We start from the raw sequence: 24419 nt of genomic DNA on the forward strand, positions 1-24419 counted from the left end.
AATATATAATTGTATCCAATATTTCATTGAAAGTCGTCAGATAGCTCTAGAAAGATATATAAATTATATCAAAATTTTTACATATGAAATTTGCATACCGTGAAAATCACGATCGCAGCATTTCTAGTGTTAGTACACATTCTATTACTACGGATAAAACAAGGATTTTTTGGTTTGGATAAAAATTGCATGGAAGTACATACATATTATTGGCGATGCATTTTTATGAGGAGTTTTTTTCATGGTACAAACACATTCGGAAGTTTGCCTTTGCCTACCGAGGGGTGACGAATATTAGAAAAACCTTTTTCTATCATGTGATGTTTCGTGCCTGTATGGTAGTCACGTACCGACTCATTTGGCATTTACGTAATATATTTCGACAAATAACGAAGTCTGCGCATAAAACTGCTATGCATATAATAAGTACACCCTGTTATGGATACATAAAAAAAAATTGAAATAGGCAAATGTTAAATTTGCCGTCAACTTGCAGATAGTGTTCATTATCCCTAGCGGAGAGTTGTGAGCAAAATAAATATCAAAAATTCATTATCGTGTACCCCAAAACCAATACCTAAACTAGGAAAAAGATGGAGTCTTCTACCTAAGCATGCATTATGGTTGTATAAGGCGGTTATACGACCTATTTTATCGTATGGTTCGGTAATTTGGTGGAAAGCTCTAGAGAAAGAGTACAATATAAAATTACTCGACAGAATACAAAGATCAGTCTGTGCGTTAACGGTCGGTGCAATCAGATAATGTCCTATCGTGACACACGTTATTCTAATATATATATATATATATGTATATATAATATATATATATATATGGTATATATATAACTTTGGGTAGGGACTTGCCACTCTCTTTACATCTAAGGAATATGGGAATAAGAGGTTATCTCTGAACAACTTCGGCACTACAGTCTATACAGATGGCACTAAAGTGGATTGTGGTATTGGGGCTGGTATATATTCGCATAGACATAAAATTGAAAAATCTGTGTGTCTCCCTAATATCAGCATTGTCTTCCAGGCGGAAGTACTGGCAATTGGGGAAGCCTGCAGGCTACAAAACGCAGATTTCTCTTTTAAGGGCAATATCGCCATTACTTCGGATGGCCTCTAAAGTGGTGGAACAAAGTAGGAATGGCCTCACCACCTTGAGTGAAAACCATAAAGATACTTTATTCTGAGTTCCGCAACATCGGAACATTGAAAGTAACGAAAAAGCTGATGAACTGGCAAGAGTGGGATCCGCCATGAATAACGCTCTTGCAGAATAATAATTTCCCTAAAATATGTACGTCCGAATTGCGGATTATAGATGGAGATACCAGACGAAATGCAAAATTAGCAGAACGTTATGACCCACCACCCTCGGCAGGCAATGGCAAACCTCCGAGAGTATTTCTGCTGTGAAAAATTTCCTCATAAAAAGATCTGCCGTTCGGAGTAGGCTTGAAACTGTAGGTCCCTCCATTTGTGGAACAACATCAAGACGCACACCACAAATAGGAGGAATAGCTCGGCCAAACACCCAAAAAAAGGGTGTATGCGCCAATTATTTATACATATATATATGGCCCACCTACAACCTCAAGCAATCGTCGAAATTGATAGACATGAAGCTACGGGACGCTTTTGGTCGGTGGGAGAACAAGCAGCCCAAGTGGGCATCCCTCACAACACATACTGCTACAGTTGTAAACAACCGGATAAAAAGGAAACAATCTTCGATTACCTCTGTGAATGTCCTGCTCTATGGAAGGACAGAATATTAACCCTGGGTCAACAGCTGTTCGAGAGTCCCGAACAACTGTCTGGGTTAAACAAACTAATAAGGTTCTTAAATCGCAACAACTGTATATAGTCTTGCTGTAAATTACTGTTAAGCAAGTTGGTAATGAGGATGTGACAACAAAATGATGCGAAAGCGCTAGTTGGATTCAAGAAGAATCACCTCATTAACCAACCAACCTCGGAACGACATAAATAAAAAGAAAAAAAAAATCAAATAATATAAGAAAATTTATTGGTGACCAATAACTAAAATTAAAAATAAGAAGGCTCCATATCCATTTTAGAGATATGCTTCCTAGGACTTTCTAATTCGGCATTGTTCGTAAAATAACTTTGCTGCTACCATTACACATTGTGTTCGTTATTTGCCCTATAAATTCATACGAGTACATACATATGTACTTATACACCAAGTGACAATTTATGCTTCTGTCGCTTATGTTTACACGGTCAGTCACACTTTGGCGTATAAACTTCCATTTACATACTTATACTCATATATGTATGTAGGTATATGCATATTACATAGTTTATTATATAAAGGTTTGTCTGTTCATATTGAATATTCTGACAATTTTAATCAAACTAATTGTTAATTTAATTTGCGTGCGCGTTAATTGTGCAACATGAATAATTAAATAAAAAGGCGGCAGTCATTGCAGTTGGTTAAACTCGTTAAACTCAACTCAAACAATACCAACGACATGGCAACATTGCTAACAATGTCGACATGTCAATGGTATGACAATTTAGTTAAGGACAAAAGAGAAAACTAATAACAAGCTAAAAAAAATATTTGCAGTTGAAAAAACGAGCAGCATTTAGCAGTTAATTACGTGGATTATTTTTTGAGCGGAAAGAATAAAAAGTGAATTTAGTAATTCCACTATGCAAAAACATTTCATTCTCATGGTATTACTGCGCAGTGAGTAGTTGGATTCTGATAGCCTGTGGGGCTCTGATCTTCATTTGGTATTAAAAATAATCCGAAACGTCTTTTGGGAAAAATTGGGTATAAATTAACGAAAAAATGCCTCTGAAGTCTACAATAAGAAAATTGAGGTGTATGAAAACAGCTGCTATTATTTATATGAATAGAAGAAGAATCTCTGTATTTTGGTAGATACCTAGGAAAAGAGACTGTTTTTTTTCAATTTCAAACGTTTATTAACAAAAAATGGTTATAAATTTAATCTTCAAAATAAAAGCCATCGCTACCGACATATTTCTCCCATATCTCAGCAATTTGTGGATGCCGCGCCAAAAAAATTGGCCGTCTTTGGCCGCAAACCAATCATCGAGCCATTTTTTGGCTTCTTCGTGAGAATTGAAGCACTACTCGGAAAGTGCGTGGCCCATCGATTCCAACAAATGATAACCGGATGGCGCAAAGTCTGGTGAGTAATCCGCATGCACCAGCAGTTCCCAATGGCACGTCCAGCAGTTCCCAATCGTACGTCTCCACCAATTCCCTTGTCGCTCTTGTTCGATGTGGCGGTGCATTGTCATCAAGAAAAATTACTTTGTGACGCCGATCGGCATATTCTGGGCGTTTTCGGTGTATAGCGCTGTTCAAATCGGCCAACTGTCTTTGGTAGCGTGCACCGTCAACTGTTTCACTTGGTTTTAATAGCTCGTACCAAATAATACCACGCTGTTCCCAGAAAACACACAGCATTGCCTTGCGGCAGAAGCGATTTGGTTTGGCCATTGTTTTTGGTTTGTCGCGCTTCGGATTGGAGAAATACACCCACTTTTGATCACCCGTAACGATTCGATGCAAAAGAGACTTTCTTTTGAACCGTGAGAGCAACATTTCACAAGTGGTTTTTCGGTTCTCTTGCTACCTTTCAGTCAGTTCAAGCGGCACCCATCTTCCGACCTTTAAAATCATACCCATGTCTTTCAAACGTTTGGAAATGGTTTTTTGGTTCACTCCCAATTGCACTGCCATCATTTCTTGCGTTTGACCATCATCTTCATCCAACAATACTTGCAACTCGGCGTCCTCAAACTTTTTTCGGTGGCCGGTCACGGTCCTCGTTCTCCACGCTAAAATCACCACTTCGGAATGTTTCAAACCACCTGAAGCACTGTGCTATACTTAGAGCATGTCCACCATAAGCTTCTATAAGCATTTGATGAGCTTGAGAAGCGTTTTTCTTCAATCGATAACGGAAAATCAACGATGTCCGCAAATCGTAGTTTGAAGGCACAAAATTCGACAATTTTAAGAGCGACAAAAATGCATTGTTGTATGAAACGTAACAAGCAATGAACTGAATAGTGTTGACAGATGACAGACGAAAAAAACAAGACGTTTTGGGAAGGTTTAAAAATACTCCTAGCGACATCTATGGATTAATAGCTGAAAGTCTCATTTCATAGGTATATACCGTAGACTTACCCGAATACTATCTTAGCTCACTACAGCCGACTCATTTCATGCAATCGCACCAGATGTAAGTTTACAGTTTTATGTTAAAACTTGCTCTTAAATGTCTGTCAGTTATGGAAACCAGCGAAATCTCATTTTTATCAACATATTTTTTAACAAGGTGATTTAAACTCTTTGATGTCAGATACGAATTTAGTGCACCTGAAGCGACGGCAATTAACTAATATTTTCTTGATGAAAATGTTAAAAATCATACTCAATTAGTTTTCTTATCTAACAGGAGCTTTACGAGGGGTGCCTTTATATGTCGGTATTAGAGAACAAAAACAAATTTTAATCATAGAGAATCACTTTATTGTTTTTCGAAATATTCTCAATGAAGATCTATACACTTTTGCATGCGTTTGAACCAATTGTCGAAGCACTTTTGCCACTCTGAATGAGGTACCTCCAAAACATGCATTCTGAATGCCGCATCCGCTTCTTCAGGTGTCGAAAAACGTTGACCTCTCAGTTTGTTTTTTATGTACGGGAATAAAAAGAAGTAATTTGATGCCAAGTCAGGACTATACGGCGGATGACTTATTAATTCGATGTTTTGGGTGCTCAAAAATGCAGTTGTTTGAGCCGATGTGTGAGAGCTCGCATTGTCCTGGTGAAGAGTGATCCGTCTTTGGCGATTGGTTTTCCTAATTTCTTGGAATACAACTGGCAAACAAATGGTTGTGTACCACTCAGAATTTACTGTTCTGCGTTGTTCTAGTGGTACGGTTGCGTCATGTCCAGTTTTTCCGAAAAAACAGGCGACCATTTGCTTGGAAGTGCTTCGTGCGCGAACAACTTTTGTTGGATTTGGCTCATCTTGAAACACCCATACAGTCGACTGCTGTTTACTTTCGGGCCCATACGCGTAAATCCATGATTCATAACCTGTCACGATGTCATAGACGTGTTTCGAATCCCCGCGATCGTATTTTTTGAGCATTTCCTTCGACCAATCGAGCCTTTTTTTGAGCGATTGACAAATTGTGTGGATCCAACGTGAACAAATTTTTTTGAGAGTCAATGTTTATGCAATATTGAATGTATGCTGGTCCCACTAATGCCTAAGATTGTCTCAATCTCTCGATAGGTCACATGACGATCTTGCAATATCAGTTCGCGCACAGCATCGATGGTTTGCGGAACAACAACTGATTTTGGACGACCTTCACGAGATTCGTCTTGGAGTTTACTACGACCATTATATGCATTTTTCCAAGTAAAGCGTTTCGTAATACCGGCGTTCAAAGGCATCTTCTTTCTGACTGTAGCAACGATCTTTGCGCTATTCACAGCCTATCGACGACAGCTGATGAGGATCAATGCTCATAAAATAAATAAATTGGATTAAAATCTGACGAGTAACAGTTCTCAGTTCATCACCGAAACCAATGATATGTAGTATAATCTGTTTTCCCCGCACTAAATCCCTCATGCTGAGAATACTGCCCGCAGGAAAAACAAGAAAACCACTGTAGAGTTGACTTTCTCATGGTTTCGCCGGATTTCATCCCGTCTAGCGTATGGTCTTCTTTGTTAAACCAAATGCAATATATTACGCAAATCAGCAACGTTGTATTTATTTACTACTTTCCATGAGACATTTTATTGCTCAACAAAGTACAGAATCCGAATTGGATGATGATTTAGCAACTCCTCCAAAGGTAAAGGTATGGGTCCATGCTATCTACTCCATAAATACGATGGACCCATATCTGCTCAATCTTATTTACTCCATCTACACCTACTCCATGATGCGAGACATCATTGGCGCCTTTGTAGAAGGTATTGGTATTTGAATAATGCATACTTTCCACAAATTGGCTTCGCTCAAACTCTAAGGACGCTTAGACAGGAGAGTGCATAGAAAAATTAAAAATCAAGTCCAGTGTATGAAAATCCGTTCAGTTTACTTTCTCTGCCTTGCTTGAGAGTCCACTTACCAAGCTCTATAACTGAACGTTGTGAATAAACTTGATTGGAATGAGATAAATTAGTTTGATATATACCATGAAAGCAGGTTAACTTTTAGCACCACTATATTTTTAAAATCAAACTAAATTAATCCTTAACCCTCCGATGTTCGGTGCCTTATGATGCGGTAAGTGCATCATAAGGGTCTGCCCAGACCCATACAAATAATGTCAGAAATACGGTTTTAAAAATAATTTTATTTATTTAATATATTTGAACGGATTAGTATTAATTACGAATAGCAATTGGGTTTACAACTATATAGTTGCATAGAATGTTCATTAAGACATATGGGACGATTACATTTGCTGCAGTTATAACGAGTTTTACGTCGCTTTTTCGAAGAAGAAGCAGCACATTGGTAGCACAATGACCGTGTTGAAGCAACTTGAGCATATGATTGTTGCTGTGCTGCATCTAATGTCGATGGACAAGATTCCGGTACCTAAAAGTAGCGAAATAATTTATTTTCAATTAGTAAATATGAATACATGCATACACATATCTTTATACGCGGAGATATATGTAGGTGTGTATATAATTCATACTCACCTTGATATTGAAAAGATTCATTGCTTGTCTTATATGAGCAAACCTCCATACTAATGGGTTAGTCGCCCGTTTCGTCATATGTGGGATAACTAGCTGCCGTGCCAATTGAATGATAAATGAGCGCCTCTTATCACTCTGCTTTGCCGGGTTCAGCTCGTCATAGATGCAATATCAAGCATATTATAAAACATTGCCAGTGGCCAACGATTTGTCGAGCGTTTGCACGAATAGCCAGTCAACATTTGATCCATTGTATCTACCCCGCTTTAAATTTATTGTAGTCCAAAATTTGATCTGGCTTGAATCCTTTCAATGGATAGGTGCTTTGACGGTAATGAGTAGTGGATAACATAATTACTGGCTTTTTCGGCTTTGCCATATACGAGCACAGAGCGATATTATTATTGTGATAATAAAATAAAGTGCTTTAAACATCACGCTTCGGGTTAAGCAATTCATGCGGAATGAAGGTCTTATTTTTTCTTACGGTACCGACGAAAGCCACTCTACGATCCATCAACATTTCTGCCAAGTTGTATGTTGAAAAAAAATTCTCAGCATAAACAGTCCTACCGCTGTCCATATAATTTTCCATCAATTTCATAACGACCCGTTCACCTTGATTCGTTTCTCGCTGGCCACCTGGTGGTTTTCCGGTATAAATCATACCTTTCAAAGGGTAGTTTGAAACAGAGTCACAAATCCACCACACTTTCATGCCATATTTTGCCGGCTTACTCGGAATATATTGGGTGAATCGAGTGCGCCCACGATATGGAAATAACTGTTCATCGACGGGTACATGACAATCCGGAGAGGCCGGCATACATAAGGCCCTGGGTAATAGATGTGCTGCATGATTCCATTGTGGTTGAAGCCTGAAGGGCGATAGCTTCTCTATACAAATCCTCAATATCATCATGGTTTTCATCCAGAACAGCCTCTAACTCGATTTCCTGTTCTATATCTGATGCTTCACCGAAGTCATCTTCATCTGGAAAATATTCATCATCTTCTAGGTCGCCACTTGTTTAAAATGGATCGGACTCCTGTCCCATAATTTCTTCAATTTGTGCCTGAAGTCGCTGACTTTCTTCCGGACTCACATTTGCTGCACTTAGCTTACGAAGCAAACCCGTCATCACATCAACTTCATCCATATTTACTTCTTCCATTTTATTTAAAAAAACACTTCCCACTAATTAAAAAACACGTGTTCACTTTAATTTTCAAATGTCAACTAAAAAATTATCTCTGCCGCTGCCTCCGCAACCTAACGGTTAACCAATTTACATGAGAAGCTTATATGGGTCTGCACAGACCCATGTGAGCTTAATTAACGAAATTAGTTTAAAATATTATTTTTACAACAAACATAGCAAAAATGTTTAGCACACTACATTTTAGGAAGTCATGGACTAAGAAGCCTCAGCTATTAAAAATAAAAGATCTACATACATTTAAAGATCGAATGGGTCTGGTCAGACCCATATGAACATCGGAGGGTTAAGTCAAAAATGCCAAAGTAAACTGCTCCTTCTCTCAACAATCATAAAACCGATTTTGTGCTAAAGTGCTAATATAGAAATATTCAAGGAAATCACACAACATTTTAAAAACAATTAATTCTGTAAGGATGTGAAATTTTCATCTACGCAAATACAATATTTTTAACCGATTCAAACGAAAATCATCAATGAACCTTCTGCGTTGCTTCCAGAAGTTTTTGGTTACAAAAAAATATTTTTCAAGGGGCACACCTTTTAATCTACATAACACACAAAAACATTCTCCCTTGTAACAACCGAAGAAAAAAAAAAGAAATATGGTCGCAGAAACAACTTCATGGAAGACACATTCAAATCAGCTCAGTCCATAAGTTCGTGCGTTTTTTAAAGGTGGTTTTAAAATTAATAACAAAGATGTTTAAGGTATTTATTAATCAATAATATATTTTCCTTCATGATTTACAATGTCTTCCCAACGTTTAGGCAAATTTTTAATTCTCATCTAAAAAAATGTGTTGTCTTTAGAGCCAAAATACGCTTCGATATCCCTTTTTATAGTTTCTTTTAAGGAGTAGTTCTTGTTACTCATATGGGATTGAAGTCCGTGGAAAAGGTGATAATGACAAGGTGCAATATCCGGAGAGTATGGTGGATGCGGCATTAGCTCCCATCCGAGCTCGTTCAGCTTTCCTAATGTTTGCCTTGCGGTATGAGGTCTTGCGTTGACGTGGTGAAACAAAACTTTGCGTCTATTCACTAAAGACGGTCGATTTTTTTCAAGTGCCTCATTCAGGTTTTATAGCTGATGGGAATAATAATCAGCAGTTATCGTCTGGTTTGGTTTCAGAAATTCATAACAAGCAATACCGGCCATATCCCACCAAATAGACAAAAGAATCTTCCTGGGTTGAAGGCCATTTCTAGGGGGCGGTTCTGGTGTTTCATCTTTATCTAACCATTGGCGTTTGCGAACAGGATTATTGTAAAGGACCCACTTTTCATCACCAGTAACAATACCGTTAAAAAAATTTTCATTTTCAAGTTCTTGCAGCAGCTGAGAAGGTTGGCGACGGAAAGTCTATGCGGAACCCATTTTCCCAGCTTTAAAACCTTTCCCAACTGAACCAAGTGCCGGCGAACTGTTCCATGCGATGAATTTAAGGGGGAAGTCTACTGTGACAAGGGAAAAAACAGGCTTATTTTCCGGATTTTATTTCTAACAAAATATTGCTCGTACATAAAATCTATTTAAACTGTTATCTTTATTATATATTTAAGTTTTTGAAAAAAAAATTTTAAGTCAAAATATTCAAAATGGCCGGTGTGGCACTTCTGCAAGCGCAGGTCCGCTTTTCTTAGGTGCCTAAACGGTGTACATGAAATCTTACGTTTCGGTGATCTAAAACAAAAAAACAAAATATTGTTATCATATACATAGTATTGACTCTCGTCTGACGTAGGATTATGTCGATAAAAAATTTTGGCGTTGAAAAAAAAATTCTTGAAATTGTTTTCTTTTTTTTTGCCTAAAATTGATGTTACTATTGTTTATAACAATTTAACAAATAACGATATCAAAAAAATCCTATGTCAGACGAGAGAAACTATTACAGAGAATATATAATTAAATTTTTAAGCTGATTCATTTATCAGAACTCGAGATATCGTGTACACCGTATACAAAAACTTAGTTTCGAGAAAAATGCGTTTAAAGTTTCAGTTTTCAGCGTTTAAAGCTTTGGAGCGCTTCGGGAAAAGGTCGAAATTTCAACGAAGAAAAATTTAGCCAGCTGTAACACATATTGTACCTTATTTAAGAGGGTTCAAAGTATTTTTTAAGCTAATAAAAAAAAATCGATTTTTTGAAAAATTCACAGTAGACTTCCCCCTTAACCTCTGAGCTATCATATCGACTGTCACATTTGGCTGAGCTTCCACGAGTTCGAGCAAGGCGTCGGAGTTAAAGAATTCAGGACGACTAGCGCGCGGGGCATCGTCCACGTCGCAGTTACCACTTCGGAATTTTGAAAACCACTTTGCGCAGTCCTTAAACTCACAGTATCCTCTCCGTGAACAGTGTTTATTTCTGCAGCAGCAGTTGTTGCATTTTTACCACTTTTATAAAAAAATACAAAATATGCCTCTTATGCGCGTTCGAAGATTCCATTTTATTTTTTAACAATACGTGCTTCTATCCGCGTTTAAAATCACTTGTTGAATGCACAATATATCAAAGCAAATATAAATAGTTCCGCTATAATCCGCGAATAATTTTTTGTATGCAAAAATCGTACAAAAGTCAAATTATGGGTAAAATACGCACGAACTTATGGACTGACCTGATATAATGAATGATGCTAGTGCAGATACAACATACAGCTATGCATGGTTGGAAAATGAGGAATACACGATATACTGGGACATCGCAATAAGAACAGACAGAACAATCACCCACAATAGACCGGATATAACGCTAATAAACAAACGAACAAAAACCAAAATTTTCGTGGTGATACGAAAATACACAGAAAATATACCGAAAAACTAAAGAAATACAATGATTTGACAATAGAAATGAAAAATAATCTGGAAACAAAATACAGTAAAAACCTTACCTTTTATTATGGCTGCAACTGGGATAATTCACAAAAGTCTTGTCAATAACCTCAAATTTTTGAATATTAAAGCCGATATACATCACAAAATTCAAAATTACAAACATGCGACATCACGCGAAAATGTTTAAACCAGCAATAAAATTTAACCAAAAAACAGTACCGACACGACTTGCATCCCGAATGTGCCGTCGCGTTCCGTAAAAATGGACCCTGCCTCGCGCGGTATGCGGGGGGGAGAGTGGCGTGGGAAAATAATAATAACAATAATACAAGAAAGTAGATTTTTAATCGTATTCAGTTAATATGACCATACAAATTGGGTAACTTATAAAAAAGTTATGGATTAATCAATCATCCATCTATCAATTGAATGCAATTTTCCAAATAACTGGGGCTTATTGACAAGTTTTAGCAATTTATTTCTTTCTTATTTAATTCTGATACTTTTTTACGACTATGATCACAATGACGTTTGTATATAATCGCAAACATCCAGCATGGATACGTCGATTAAGAAGAAGATTTTTTATGCAAATATCGTTAATTTTCCTACAAAAACCAAATCGATATTTCAAACCTTGTAAGAATTAAAAAAAAAATTCAACGAATTTTCACTAAAATTTTACACTCTTTAACCAGAATTTTTAGGAAAATTTCGAAAATGCAATTTCATAAGCCATAGAATTGAGTGTAAAAAGTCTACAATGGCGAAAAATTCTAATTGATATTCGTTTTTTTTTTTCGCTGACGATGTTGGATGCTTTCTTCCATGAAGAAATGCATAAAACAACCAGGAAAAAACAAAAGAAAAAAAAATGAAACATCAATCAGATTTGTGAACCTCATCAAACATACCTTTTATTATACTTAAATTCGATGGGCATAAAAAGGAATACTCCATATGTTCCCACTTTAAAAGACACGAAAGGCTAATGCGTACCTCATAAAGAAAAGAACTGCAGATAAGTTCAACTTATTAGTTCAAATTAATTTGAGAATAAAGTAAGTTATTTATTTAAAACACTTCATAGAGTTTGCTAGCATATTTTCGCCAAGAACAGAACTACAGTTTTAGACTCTGTTAAAGTACAGAAATACCAACAGTTTCCTCCGCAACCGAACTCCTCAAGCTTTCAACTTTTTTCTATATTTGAGATTTGTTGACAGTTTTCTTGTGCTTTATTTAAAAGATAATCATATTGAATTTACATAAATAAATGACATCCACGCATTTGCGTCATCTCATTAATATCATATCTATTGTCACTCAAGGAATTTTCTATTTGTAAAAACTCCACCAAACAAATCAAATTTGTGTTTCGTCAGATCTGCCGACTTACGAGGGCGACAACGCAATGTGTAGTTTTTTTTAAACTATTTTACTGCGAAATTAAATAATTTTTATATACCTATACAGGGTTTGATTGAAAAGTAATGAGCCTTATTTTTTTAAGCAGTTTTATTAAACCTTTTGGCTTATACAACTAATATTCTTCAAAATAGGACCCTTGAGTGTCAATACACCGCTGGTAGCGGTCCTTCCATTGCAGGAAACATTTTTTAAACTCATCCGCTGGAATCGCGTTCAATTCGGTTGTCACAGTTTTTTGGATCGGATCGATGGAGTCGAAACGCCTCCCCTTCAGCTTTCTTTTCAGGCGCGGGAACAAGAAGAAGTAAGGAGGGGACAGGTCTGGGCTATAGGGAAGGTGGGGAAGCACCGGAACCCCCATCTTGGCCAATGCAGAGGTGCAGAGGAAAGCGGTGTGCGCCGGCGCATTGTCGTGATGAAGGATCCAATTGTTGACGAGGTCGGGCCGAATTGTCCCGTAAGCCTCCTTGAGTAGCCCAATGGTTTCGGTACTCGTTTTGTTTAGCATTACCCAAAATTTGATCGAGTTACGTTGCTCCAACAATCACTGCTTTTTCGGCACTGCAAAATCCTAACACACTTTTAAAACAGCTTTCACGCGCGGAGCGATGTTGACTGCACCGCTGTTGCCAGCGAACTGGGCCCCGTTTCTAGTGCAAGAGGAAGGTCCAACAATAATTTTCCCCCACCAACCGATTCGGTTGATCGCTTGGCAGACGCTCCGCGCGGGAAGGCTCATTACTTTTCAATCAAACCCTGTAACTGACGGTTACACTATTTTTGGGTGTTCGGCCGAGCTCTTTCTCGTATTTGTGGCTTACATCGTGATGTTGTTTCACAAATGGAGGGGCATACAGCCGATTTCGAACAACAAAAAGATTTTAATGAGGAGCTTTTTCATGGCAGAGACACACTTGCTTGCCACAGAGGCTTGCCATTGCCTGCCGAGGGGCGTCCGCTATTAGAAAAAAATGTCTTCAGCTTGTAGAAATTACACACAGTTCGCTTTAGTCAAAGCTCTGCTAAAAAACTTTGTATTTTATTTAAAATTTTTCAAATTAAGGTCGGTTTGCGAACGTTTTCTTGTTTTCTTCAGAAAGTTATGACCCGAAAATGCAGCTTCATGAATCTATGCCCCACACTAAGCTCGAACTGAAGTCAACTTGTAACTGCATTTTTGACTATTTTGCCTATGTCCATTGTAAGTTAAGTTTAAGTGGCCTTCAGTGAAGGGAGCTGAGCTAGGTTTCATTTTCTTTCAATTTTTGGAGTAAAATTTTAGTTTATTTGCAATTTGAGCTTTACAAAGAAGCAAACAAAAATGTTTTGCGCCAAAGTGTCAACTGAGACTTTCTGCTGATAACTATTTAGAAGGATACATATCTTGAAGAAACATTTGAAGTGGCTTTTGAAGGCCGCACCTACAGCATCGATTGCTTGCCGCGAATGAACTGTACAACTTTAGTGGTAAGATCTTCAAATAAATTGCGCTACTTTTTAAATATAGAAAACTAACCTAATTGGTGTCGATCTGTTCCGAAGCGAGTCGCCAAAAGTACTTCGAAACTATCTTTGATCAGAAAGTGCCGACTCCAAAGCGTGAAAGTGACTCATAGCACAAAAAACGTGTATCCTAACTGAGCATTTCTATGAAACCAAAAAGTTAACTGTAAATTAAAAGTAAAAAAATTTGGTTTGTTATTTGTTTAGAACATTTAAATTCACTCGAAAAGTTCTATAAAAGCCCGTACTTTTTGTTTTTATTTTTTGTTTTGTAATAGCTGCCCCGTATTGGCCATATCCATGGAAAATGTCAGGTACTACCCATGAAGCTTCAATTTTTTGCTAATAAAAAAAAGTCTACCTGATTAACTCTCACTAACATCTATTCTGGTTTGACTGGTATCCTTGGTTCTTCTTCTGCCTGTCCTCCTGCCAGTATTTGCTTTGTTAGCCATTTAGCTGAGCAGTGGCATCCTTAACAATGAGAAACCACACAATCCAAAGGCATACAACCATTTCTCACTTACCAAAGTACTAAAAAGTAATTTTCAACCCAGCCTTTAAACAAGTTTCCATTGGAATTAAGCGCATATATGAAATAATGAGCACATGACATTAAAAGTACAAACAAAAAAAAAATATTTATATGAATAAGAAAAAAAACTGAACAATATTTGTGGTGACAATGCGTGACTTTGACATAGTTTTGCACTGGATAAGCATACATGCGCACATGCACATATACAAATGTATAGAAGCGCGAAAAGCTTGAGCCAACATAATAGGCGAGAAAATCAAATAGCAGCTTGACAGCGCCTGAAAGCACGCAACAAATGAGAGACTATTACAATTCTTGTGTTGCACAGCACAACATAATTATATACGAGTTGCATGAAAGTGACTAGTGAACAATATATTGTTTATTCTGGTATGTAGATAGCTACATATGTATTCGTGGCATGTGGCATGTGCAACATATGTGATAAATACAATTAATAACGCGAAAACTATTTTCTAGCTAAGCGCTTCATTTATTTAGGTTTGTATGCGAAGCGTTTATAAGGCAAACATAATGTATTTATATGTATGTACTCGTACATTAGGGTGGGTCAATTTGTATGAAACTTTTTTTTTTCGACGTCGTGCGTAGCAGATACGGATTCTACATAACATTCAAAGAATAAAAGTTCATTAGGGCATAGCTCTAAGGTCAATTTCTGAATTTAAAAAGTTCATATGGAGATTCGTATTTACTCAACTACTATGAATTGCTATTTTTTTCACCTATATCTGTACTTGGGAATTCTTTGGTACGAAGAATTTGTATTTGGTATTTAGCTGACGTTAATGGATAAACATATTTTTTTTTTGGTAATTTTTGCAAGTTTTTGTTTGATTTATTGACTCTTATCATTTCCTAGTGCAATATTAAACGAGTTAATATGATTTGTTTTGTAGCGCCATCTTGCGATTCTTTAACACGTTCACGCCGGCGCTGTTATTCATGGTCTTCGCCCACAGACGGCAATGTTTACATCTTTTCGCTCTATCGGGAGCGATTGCAGGTCATAAAACGAAATTTTTTCGTAAGGGTAGTCGTTTATGACATCTCATCTCATAGGTACCGTCTAATAAAGTACCATTGGTGGTACGCGCTGCCAGATGACGCCATCTTGTGCGGGCCACCGGTGGAACACGCCGCCCCGTGAAGCAATCTTCTGCGGGCCACCGGTGGTACGCACCGCCCCATGAAGCAGACTTGTGCGGGGCGTGAACGTGTTAAATAAAAAAAAAATTTTCAATATTTAAATTATTTTTCGTACCAAAAAAATCTGGCAGTACAAGTTTGTGTGAAAAAATAGCATTCACAGCGATGGAAAATTGTAAAATAAATAATTACATATTGACAAATTTTGACTGTTTATTTATTTTTTATTCAGAATTATTTTTTTATAAAACATCCTACAATAAATTCTATAACAAGGCGCTTATTAATCGAAGTATCAAACTTCAGAAATCGAAAAATTTTTGTCAAAAATTAAAAATTTCCAAACTAATAATTGTGTACACCAAGACACATTGAACAGTTGCTAGCAGTAGAGCAATAAATTTTTTTGTTTTTGCATTTGATAACGAAAATTTCGAAATCTATATTATAAATAAAGACAAAATTTGACAATGAAGAGACCAAATACAAGGTTGTTCAATAAGTTTTGCGGTTCGATAAGAAAAATACAATTTTACAATATGATTTGAAATGCACTTAAAATAGTCGCCTCGAATGTTATTGTAATACACTTTTTTCAATAAGATTCCAGTTTACGTTCCCACGACATTCGGTTCTACGTAATCGGAACGACCCGGATTTATATCCGGCCAAGGACTGTCACTTCAGCAGCACTCCCCGTATATGCACGGGGAATGTTTATGCTGCTACAACAACAACAAGATCTCAGTTTATGAGTTCCATCCCTAAATTAATGAATACCAGCTAGGGTTGCAAACTATGCTACCATATCTGTTATGACCTCATCATTTGATGAAAAATGCTTTCTACGCATGTTTTGTTTTAGATCCGGAAATAGACGAAAGTCGCTAGTGGCAAAATCTCGTAAATACGAAAGGTTCAAACTTTAATTCACGGATTTTAGCCATTGTCAAAATGCTCTTGTGACACTGGTCATTGTGCCGATGAAAAATATTTTTTTCCTCTGCAAACTGGGTATTTTTTCACGAATATTTTTCTTCAGCTGATCTAAAAGGTTACAATAATATTCAGCATTTATTGCTTCAGCAGTTTGCAAGTAATCCACAAACAAAATGCCTTTGGTCCCCCAAAAATCTAATGCGAACATCTTCTTGGCCAATTTCTGGACACGAACTCGTTTCGGAGCCAAAGAACCAGATTCACACCACTCTTCAGCTTTTTGTATTGATTTAGGTTCGTGGAGATAGACTCAAGTTTCATTAATAGTGATGAATAGATGCACAAAATCTACTTTATCGTTTCGAAAACGCTCTACCAGTTGCTGAGAAAATCTCATTCGAATATGTTTCTTTCCATTGTTAGCCAGTGCGACCCCCATTGGGCACACAGCTTTCTGAAACTCAATACTTCAGTCCAAATTTTGCTTACACTGCTCAATGAAATGCCTAGGGCTTCCATTAAATATCTTGCAGCCACTCGACGATTTTCTAATGCAATGCCCTGTATTTTTTCTACGCTTTTTGGTATTGCTGCTGTTCTTGGAAGTCCTTGACATGGATCGTCTTCAAGGCTTGTACGTCCACTTTTAAATTCTTTTTACTGTACTAACTGATAGCAAAAAGTTCTTATATACTTTCAACATTCGTTCATAAATTTTCTTTGCTTTTAAACTTTCGAAAATAAAAATTCGATACTTGATTTTCTCCACTGTAGAAAGTACTGTGACACGTCAGTACTAAATGGCTTGTAAACAAAGAATCAATTGAAATGTAACTTCACATACGTTCCTATGAAAAGTGTACCAATTTAACAAAAAAGTTCTCGCTCGTAGCAATGCCCTCTCCTAGCGAACCGCAAAACCCCCTACGGTGTTGCGCATTTTCTGCATATAAAAAATATGTAAATGCGCAACACTGCCGTTGGAAAATAGTGTCAAAAATCAACGAGAATGTTGTGCCACTTCCAATGTGTAAAATATTAAACGATATCGAAAAAAAATTACCCGCCCTAACATGCTCGTATATAAGATCATATTTTAATATATTCCCTTCATACACCAACTGCTCCGATAAATCGTGCCCTACTTCGCAGTATCGCCAAAAAAAGAGACAATCTATCTCATTGCTGGACTGTATGCTGACGTGTACAATAAACAACAGATGCCTACCATCAGATATGGGGATGTGCTCCAGGGTACATGAAAATGCGTGAATATATGTAAATAATCTGCCAGTGCATTCTGGTTGCGAGAAAAATTTTAATAAATACCACTTTATTGCCTTGACTCATTCGCTGATATTTACCTAATATTTTCATATGTTTTATTCAGAATTATCGCCGTAGGTGTGACTTTCCCCAGCACGTAGCCGCGCGCAACGGTATGCGCATATGTATGCTATTATAGAAATATAGCTATTTATGCATTTAATGTTGATTTAAATAAGTAAAAATTCAGACGCTTGTTGGATACAAAATACAAAAATATGAATATAAAAATTGCAAACTGCATATTAGTGAAATATTTATTTTTTGACACTAAAGGCTTCATGAAAGTGCATACGCAGGATGGCCTCCTCTCAACTAACACAGGGTTGCCCATATTCGACAATCTTTGCGTCAATTGAATCTTATACGAGAATAAATGCAAATCAATGCGAATAATTCGTTGTAAAGTGGTCCGAGCAATGCCCAACTGCTGAGAACGGCGATTTTGGGATGTCCTTGGTGACGTCTCAACACTGGCCCATACAAGAGCAATATTCTCATCCGATCGCCTTGGTCGGTTTTGATTTGGCCTCTTTGGATTAGAAAGAGCATCACCAGTTGAAAACCTTTCGTACAAACGTTTAATGGTGTTCTTAGAAGGCGCACTTTTCACATTATTTAATTTTTTATACACACGTTGAGTTTTCACAATTGACTTCTTTTGTTGAATGTAAATTTCAACAATTTGGGAGCGCTCGCGTGGCGTGTACTGTTCCATGGTAAAACTCTGCTTGGACTGACGCTTCCAACGCGGTATGTCATTAAGCCATTTGACGTCTCTGTCAAAAGATACAGGGTTGCCAGATGGGTCCGTCGAATATTGACAACCCTGTATATACTTATATATGCATATCTTTTTGGAGAAGTTTAAAAAAATGCTTTCATAAGGTTGCTATAGGGTTAAAATATTCTATAAAATTCTTTTTCCGAAAATTTCACTAGACAATATATGGGTTAAATAAGAGTAAATCTCTACAGAAACTAAAATTGCAAATAAGTACTCAAGTTCCCTTAAGATATGCAACTATTTTTACGCTTTTCCCCACAGACAATTATTGGGTTGGCAACTAAGTAATTGCAGTTTTTTTTAGAAAATTAAAGGCACGTTTTTCATGGAAATAAATAACTTTATTCTGTAATATATTGCCCATTTTGATCAATAACCCTTTGCCATCTCTCTGGCAGTCTCATAGTCCCACGTTCGTATGATAAAACTTCTGGTTTTTATTAGCAAAAAACTGAATCAGGTACGATTAGACATCATCGTCATTATTAAAATTTTTACTATTCAAGGAGTTTTGTAAAGATCGAAAAAAAGTAATCAGATGCTGCAAAGTCAGGACTATATGGTGATGTGGCAAAAAATCCCAACCAAGCTCCAATAACTTTTGCCGAGTGGCCAAAGATGTGAGTGGTCTTGCATTGCCATGATGGAATACAATACTTTTTCGATTTGTCAATACAGACCGCTTTTCTTTACCAGCATTGTTTAATTTCGTTAGTTGCTCAATGTAGACATCAGAATTGATCGTACGGCTGGATGGTAAGAGTTCAAAGTAGACAATTGCTTTGTAATCCCATCAAACTGATAACAAAACCTTCTTTTGATGAATATCAGCTTTTGATGTGGTTTAAGTTGGTTCACCTGGCCTGCTCCACGATTCTTTCCGCTTGATATTGTTGTAAACAACCCTTTTTTCATCGCCAGTTATCAGTCGTTTTAAAAATGGACCATTTTCATTACGTTTTTTTTTGCAAATCGCAGTTGTTAATGCGCGTTCCTTTCAGTTCGAGAGGATCCCATGCATCGAGTTTTTAAACATAGTCAAGTTGTTTTAAATGATTTCCAGTACTTGTATGTGATACATGAAGCTTCTCTGCAATCTCACGTGTTGTACTGTGACGATCCGAATCGATTATTGCTTCCATTAGGGCGTCATCAACTTCAACTGGACGACGAGAGTGTTTTTCATCTTTCAGTGAAAAATCGCCAGCACGAAATTTGGCAAACCAATTGGCCACTGCCGTTCTTTTAAGGCTTCGTCACCATAAATAGCACATAACCGATCAAAAAAATTTTTTTACTGATTAATTTCTGAACTGCCAATTATCAAATAACAAAATGTGTTTTACATTTGTGCTATATACTTCTGCAAACCTAAAAATTAGTAAAATCCGCAATTACTTAGTTGCCAACCCAATACATTGAGAATTTTAATATACGCCCCCAATACTGGCACTGTAAATTGTTTTCATTCCGCCTTCCGAAAAATATCCTAAATTGTTGCATAGTGTTATCAACTCCATTTAAAATATAGAAAATTTCATTTTCGGAGAATGCTAAAGAGCCTTATAATATTCTTAGCATCCACTCTAATTTATATTTATTTGTCTGATAGCTTAAGACTTTTACCAATTTTTTTAAGTCGCTGGTAACTAAAAGATCATATTATATATTCCATATCTATGTGAAGATCACTGCGATAAATAAAAAATCATGTGCGGCATCTTACTCGTGGTAGAAGTGAAACTTCTGTGTGTGAATGAGTGCGAATAAGAGAGAGAGAGAGAAAGAGCGAGAGAGGAAGAGAAGGAGACAGGGATAATTTCAAAAGAAATACAACAGTATAAAATTTGTGTAACCAAAATTCGATTTTATTAACTATATATGCATTATGCTATCATCTGTTGGTGGTTCAATTGGTAATACTGATATAATTGGTCTGTGATTGCTGAAATATGAAATATATGTACGTGATTCAATATTTTCTAGATAACGTGTGAAAATTGCATCTAGTGTAGTTCCGGACTTTGTTGTTGATTCTTTAGGGTTATTGTTTATCTGCAAACCGAATGTTTCTCGAAGAAATTGAATTAACGGCAAAGAATCATTGGATCCGAAATTTACGTTGAAGTCTCCCCCGAGAATCAATGGAATTTTGTCTTCGCCTATTCCAAGTGCATTTTCACCTGCGTGGCTGTAAACCAGTAGTGAGCGGTGAATGAAATATATTATTGTATGTCATGAAGATTTTGGTTCGGTGAGATATAGATGGCGGCTATGACAATAGTTTTTCCATTCAGCGTTTGACATTCTGCAATGCAAACATCGCCAACTGGTGTGACTGTTGATGAATATGACTGAGACTTGCAGTCATTTCCATGTTTGGTGTGACGATATTTACGCTATCATCTTGATTGTGGTAGATTGCCACACCGCCAGCTCGAACATTTAGTCGCTTATATTTGATGACGCAATACCAGAATACCAAATTTCAATACTAATATCCTCGTTATCGTATAACCAAGTTTCGGACAAAAGTACTATACTCGATTTGCGGATGACAGAGTCTGTTAAATCTGCGGAATGTGCTCGTAGGCTCTGACAATTAAGAGTATATACAGATAGCCCTCTTCTCTGAGTCATGAAATCGATTATTTGTTTATCAACAGTTTCCAGTCTATTTAACGATAGTCTCCGGAATTCATCTTGTAAATGAGACTTACTGACTGATGCTCGTCGACCATGGTAGAATCTAAAATCATTTCCGTTCGTTATAATCCACAAGCCTTCAATACAAGTGACTCGTGATAAAGCAACGTAAACTAATGATTGCGAATGTTTTTTTATCATATTCGTAAACAACGTCAGAATACGTGCTTCCCTGAGACTTGTGAATGGTGGTGGCACAAGCACAAACTAATGGTAAATGTGATCGTTTAGCGTTAATCGTTTTGTTGTTGTTAAGCGGGATTGTTGATGTGCGTCGTCCGATTGGTACCGCTGTTTTACTGATATTATGCGCTGCGCCATATGACCAGCAACTTTTTTTCTGATTTTTTCTCTGTCTCTCTATGTTATATATCTGTATACTCTGTCTTACAACGAAGCCTATGTCTTAGGTATAGAAAATGTATAGTTCTCTTTCTCCTTCTCTCTACGTTGTATCTTTTTTTCTCTCTCGCGTAACGAAATCTCTAAACGTTACATTTTTTTCAATTCACTCTCCATTCTCGCTCAAATATCAGACCGCCGCTAAAGAAGTTTCACTTCAAAAAATGTTGGCTGCTCCTTAGGCAGGCTCTGGCAATCCTTCGAGTGCTTCTCTAACATCATAAATATTCTCATTAAAACTCTGCACCATCTGCGAATGACACAGGGACGATTTCGAAATTCAAAATATATATTTTGGCCAACGCTAAAAAGCATTTCATAATTGAACGGCAAATTAAAAAAAAAAAAAAAAATGGTTTTGTGCTTATATTAGTTTATAAATTTATTTAATTACGCAATTAATATGCAAATAAACGGTGATTAAAATAGAGGTAACGGATTTTAAATTAAAAGAAAGCAAAGAAAATTCAAATTATTTGGGAAATCTTTATTTTTTCTGTATGACATTTATTTTTTAAAGATAATCCCTTGCAAAAGTTGGCCAGAACTCCGCCGCAATTCGGCCATTCGTAAACCAGTTTGTTGTTTTTTTGAATGACTCCCCATTTTTCCAATTTTGAATGACTCACTGGACAACTTCGGTCGATATCTCGTGAATAACTTTAGTAATGTTGGCTTTCAAGGCCTCAATCGAAGCTGTTTTATCCACAAAGTATTAAGACTTTACATGCCTCCACAAATAAAAATCCAAACGTGTGATATCACACGATTTTCGTAGCCCATTCACTGGTCTGAGACGAGAGATAAATTGCTCATCGAAGCGACGACGCAGTAAATCCATTGTATAATAAGTAGCGCCGCTTCGTAGGAATCAAATATTTCAAAGATCACGGACTTCAATTTCTGGCATCAAAAACTCGTTTATCATAGCGCGATGGCGTTCGCCATTCAATGTTATATTGGCGCCAGCCCCGTCTTTGAAGAAACATCGGCTAATAATTTCTCCAGTCCATTGGCCGCACCAAACGCTTGTTTGCAATGAATAAAATTACTGTGAATGGCGCTTGAATGGATTTAGGTTGCTCTTCAGCTCGAATATGGCAATTTTGCTTATTGACGTAGCCAAACCTACGGCAAGTTATATACACCATAAGTTGGCCTGAGGGCGCGATGAGGACCTTTCACAAAGCGTCGATTTTCGCAATACAATTCTTTCAAGTCAATACAAGTCTTTCCATGATAAAATTTCAATGAATACTAAAAAAAATTGTGTATTTAGTTTGACAGTAGTCATTCGTGATCTGTCAAAAAAACCATATTGGATAAAGTACCGCAAATCTCACTATCCTCTATATATAAAAATGTTTATACCAAAAAATGGCCATGTCATTTTTCGCTTACAAAATACTGTAAGAGTTAAGAGTTTTTAAAACAGGCAAAAATTGTATTTTCATAAACATGAAATGTGATTTCAATAAATTGAATTTATTTAATGAATGTATACTTGAATAAAACTGCAACACCAATGTAACTTCAATGAGAGCATCTAATCTGTTGTTTTTTATAACTTTTGTTTTTATTTTCAGAATCAAATAATCCAACATAATCAACGTGCCGGGGTTATTGTGAGTAGTGGCGATTTGGCGCTTCAGGGCGTGTCCCGTCACCAAGCGGGCAACTACACTTGTACGGCCTCGAATGTGGAAGGCGATGGTGATAGTAATGTTGTTGAGCTGAAAGTGATGTGTAAGTAGCAAAAAATTTAAAGTTCTGATAAATAAAGTGAGTGGCATAATGATGAGGTCATCACGTATTGATAAGTTTGGATAAAAGGCCTTTTTTTTCTGTATAAAAGTATATTTCATTCTATAAAATTTCTATTTAAAATTTTGTGCAGAATTTTTAAACAATCATTAAATTTGAGTATAAAAAAAAAAAATAAATAATTGGCGCGTACACTTCTGTTAGGTGTTTGGCCGAGCTCCTCCTCCTATTTGTGGTGTGCGTCTTGATGTTGTTCCACAAATGGGGGGACCTACAGTTTCAAGCCGACTCCGAACGGCAGATATTTTTTATGAGGAGCTTTTTCATGGCAGAAATACACTCGGAAGTTTGCCATTGCCTGCCGAGGGGCGACCGTTATTAGAAAAATGTTTTTTTTATTGATTTTGCTTTCACCGAGATTCGAACCAACGACCTCTATGTGAATTCCGAATGGTAATCACGCACCAACCCATTCGGCTACGGCGGCCGAAATTTGAGTATAATAGAGTATAAATATGGCTTATTTTTAATAATGTTTTTCTTTCCACATTTTTTATCCTAACCATCGAGACAATGAGCTGTTTAGCCTGAGTGTTGTAGGAGCCACCAAATCTCTTAGTGCTCCTTGACTTGTCCTTGTAAAAATTTCAATTTCATGTCCTAACCACTATGTTTTATAAAAATATTGTTCGTACTACAACAAAAACCATATGTAATAAAGTAAAGCTTCAAACTTACCACAAACTCACAAATTTTCAAGATTTAAGAAAAATTCTAGAAATTTTCCATATACTTGTACGAGTGTGTTTTGTAGCACATTGAAGTTTGGCTTAATAGGTTCGAAAATTTTGATGACTCAAAACACTCGTTGATTTTTGATCATTTTTTTCTTTGCCAGTGTTGTGCTTGTTGCACATTCTTTATTTGGAGAAAATGCGCAACACTTTCAGGCAAAAAAATTACCAAAAATCAATGAGCACTTTAAGCCAATTTAAATTTATAAATAATTGTA

At 36.7% G+C, this 24419-nt stretch overlaps 1 protein-coding gene across 1 annotated transcript in view; it reads left to right on the forward strand.

Moving 5' to 3' along the window:
• LOC128860924 (uncharacterized) overlaps positions 1–24419 on the forward strand; it is a 266000-nt gene that overhangs the window by 153282 nt on the left and 88299 nt on the right. Inside the window, exon 12 of the mRNA XM_054098764.1 lies at positions 23230–23389. Coding sequence (XP_053954739.1) covers positions 23230–23389 — 160 coding nt within the window. The remainder of the gene's footprint in view (positions 1–23229; positions 23390–24419) is intronic.

The sequence above is a fragment of the Anastrepha ludens genome, chromosome 2 (assembly GCF_028408465.1).
Source record: "Anastrepha ludens isolate Willacy chromosome 2, idAnaLude1.1, whole genome shotgun sequence".
Classification (NCBI taxonomy): domain Eukaryota; kingdom Metazoa; phylum Arthropoda; class Insecta; order Diptera; family Tephritidae; genus Anastrepha; species Anastrepha ludens.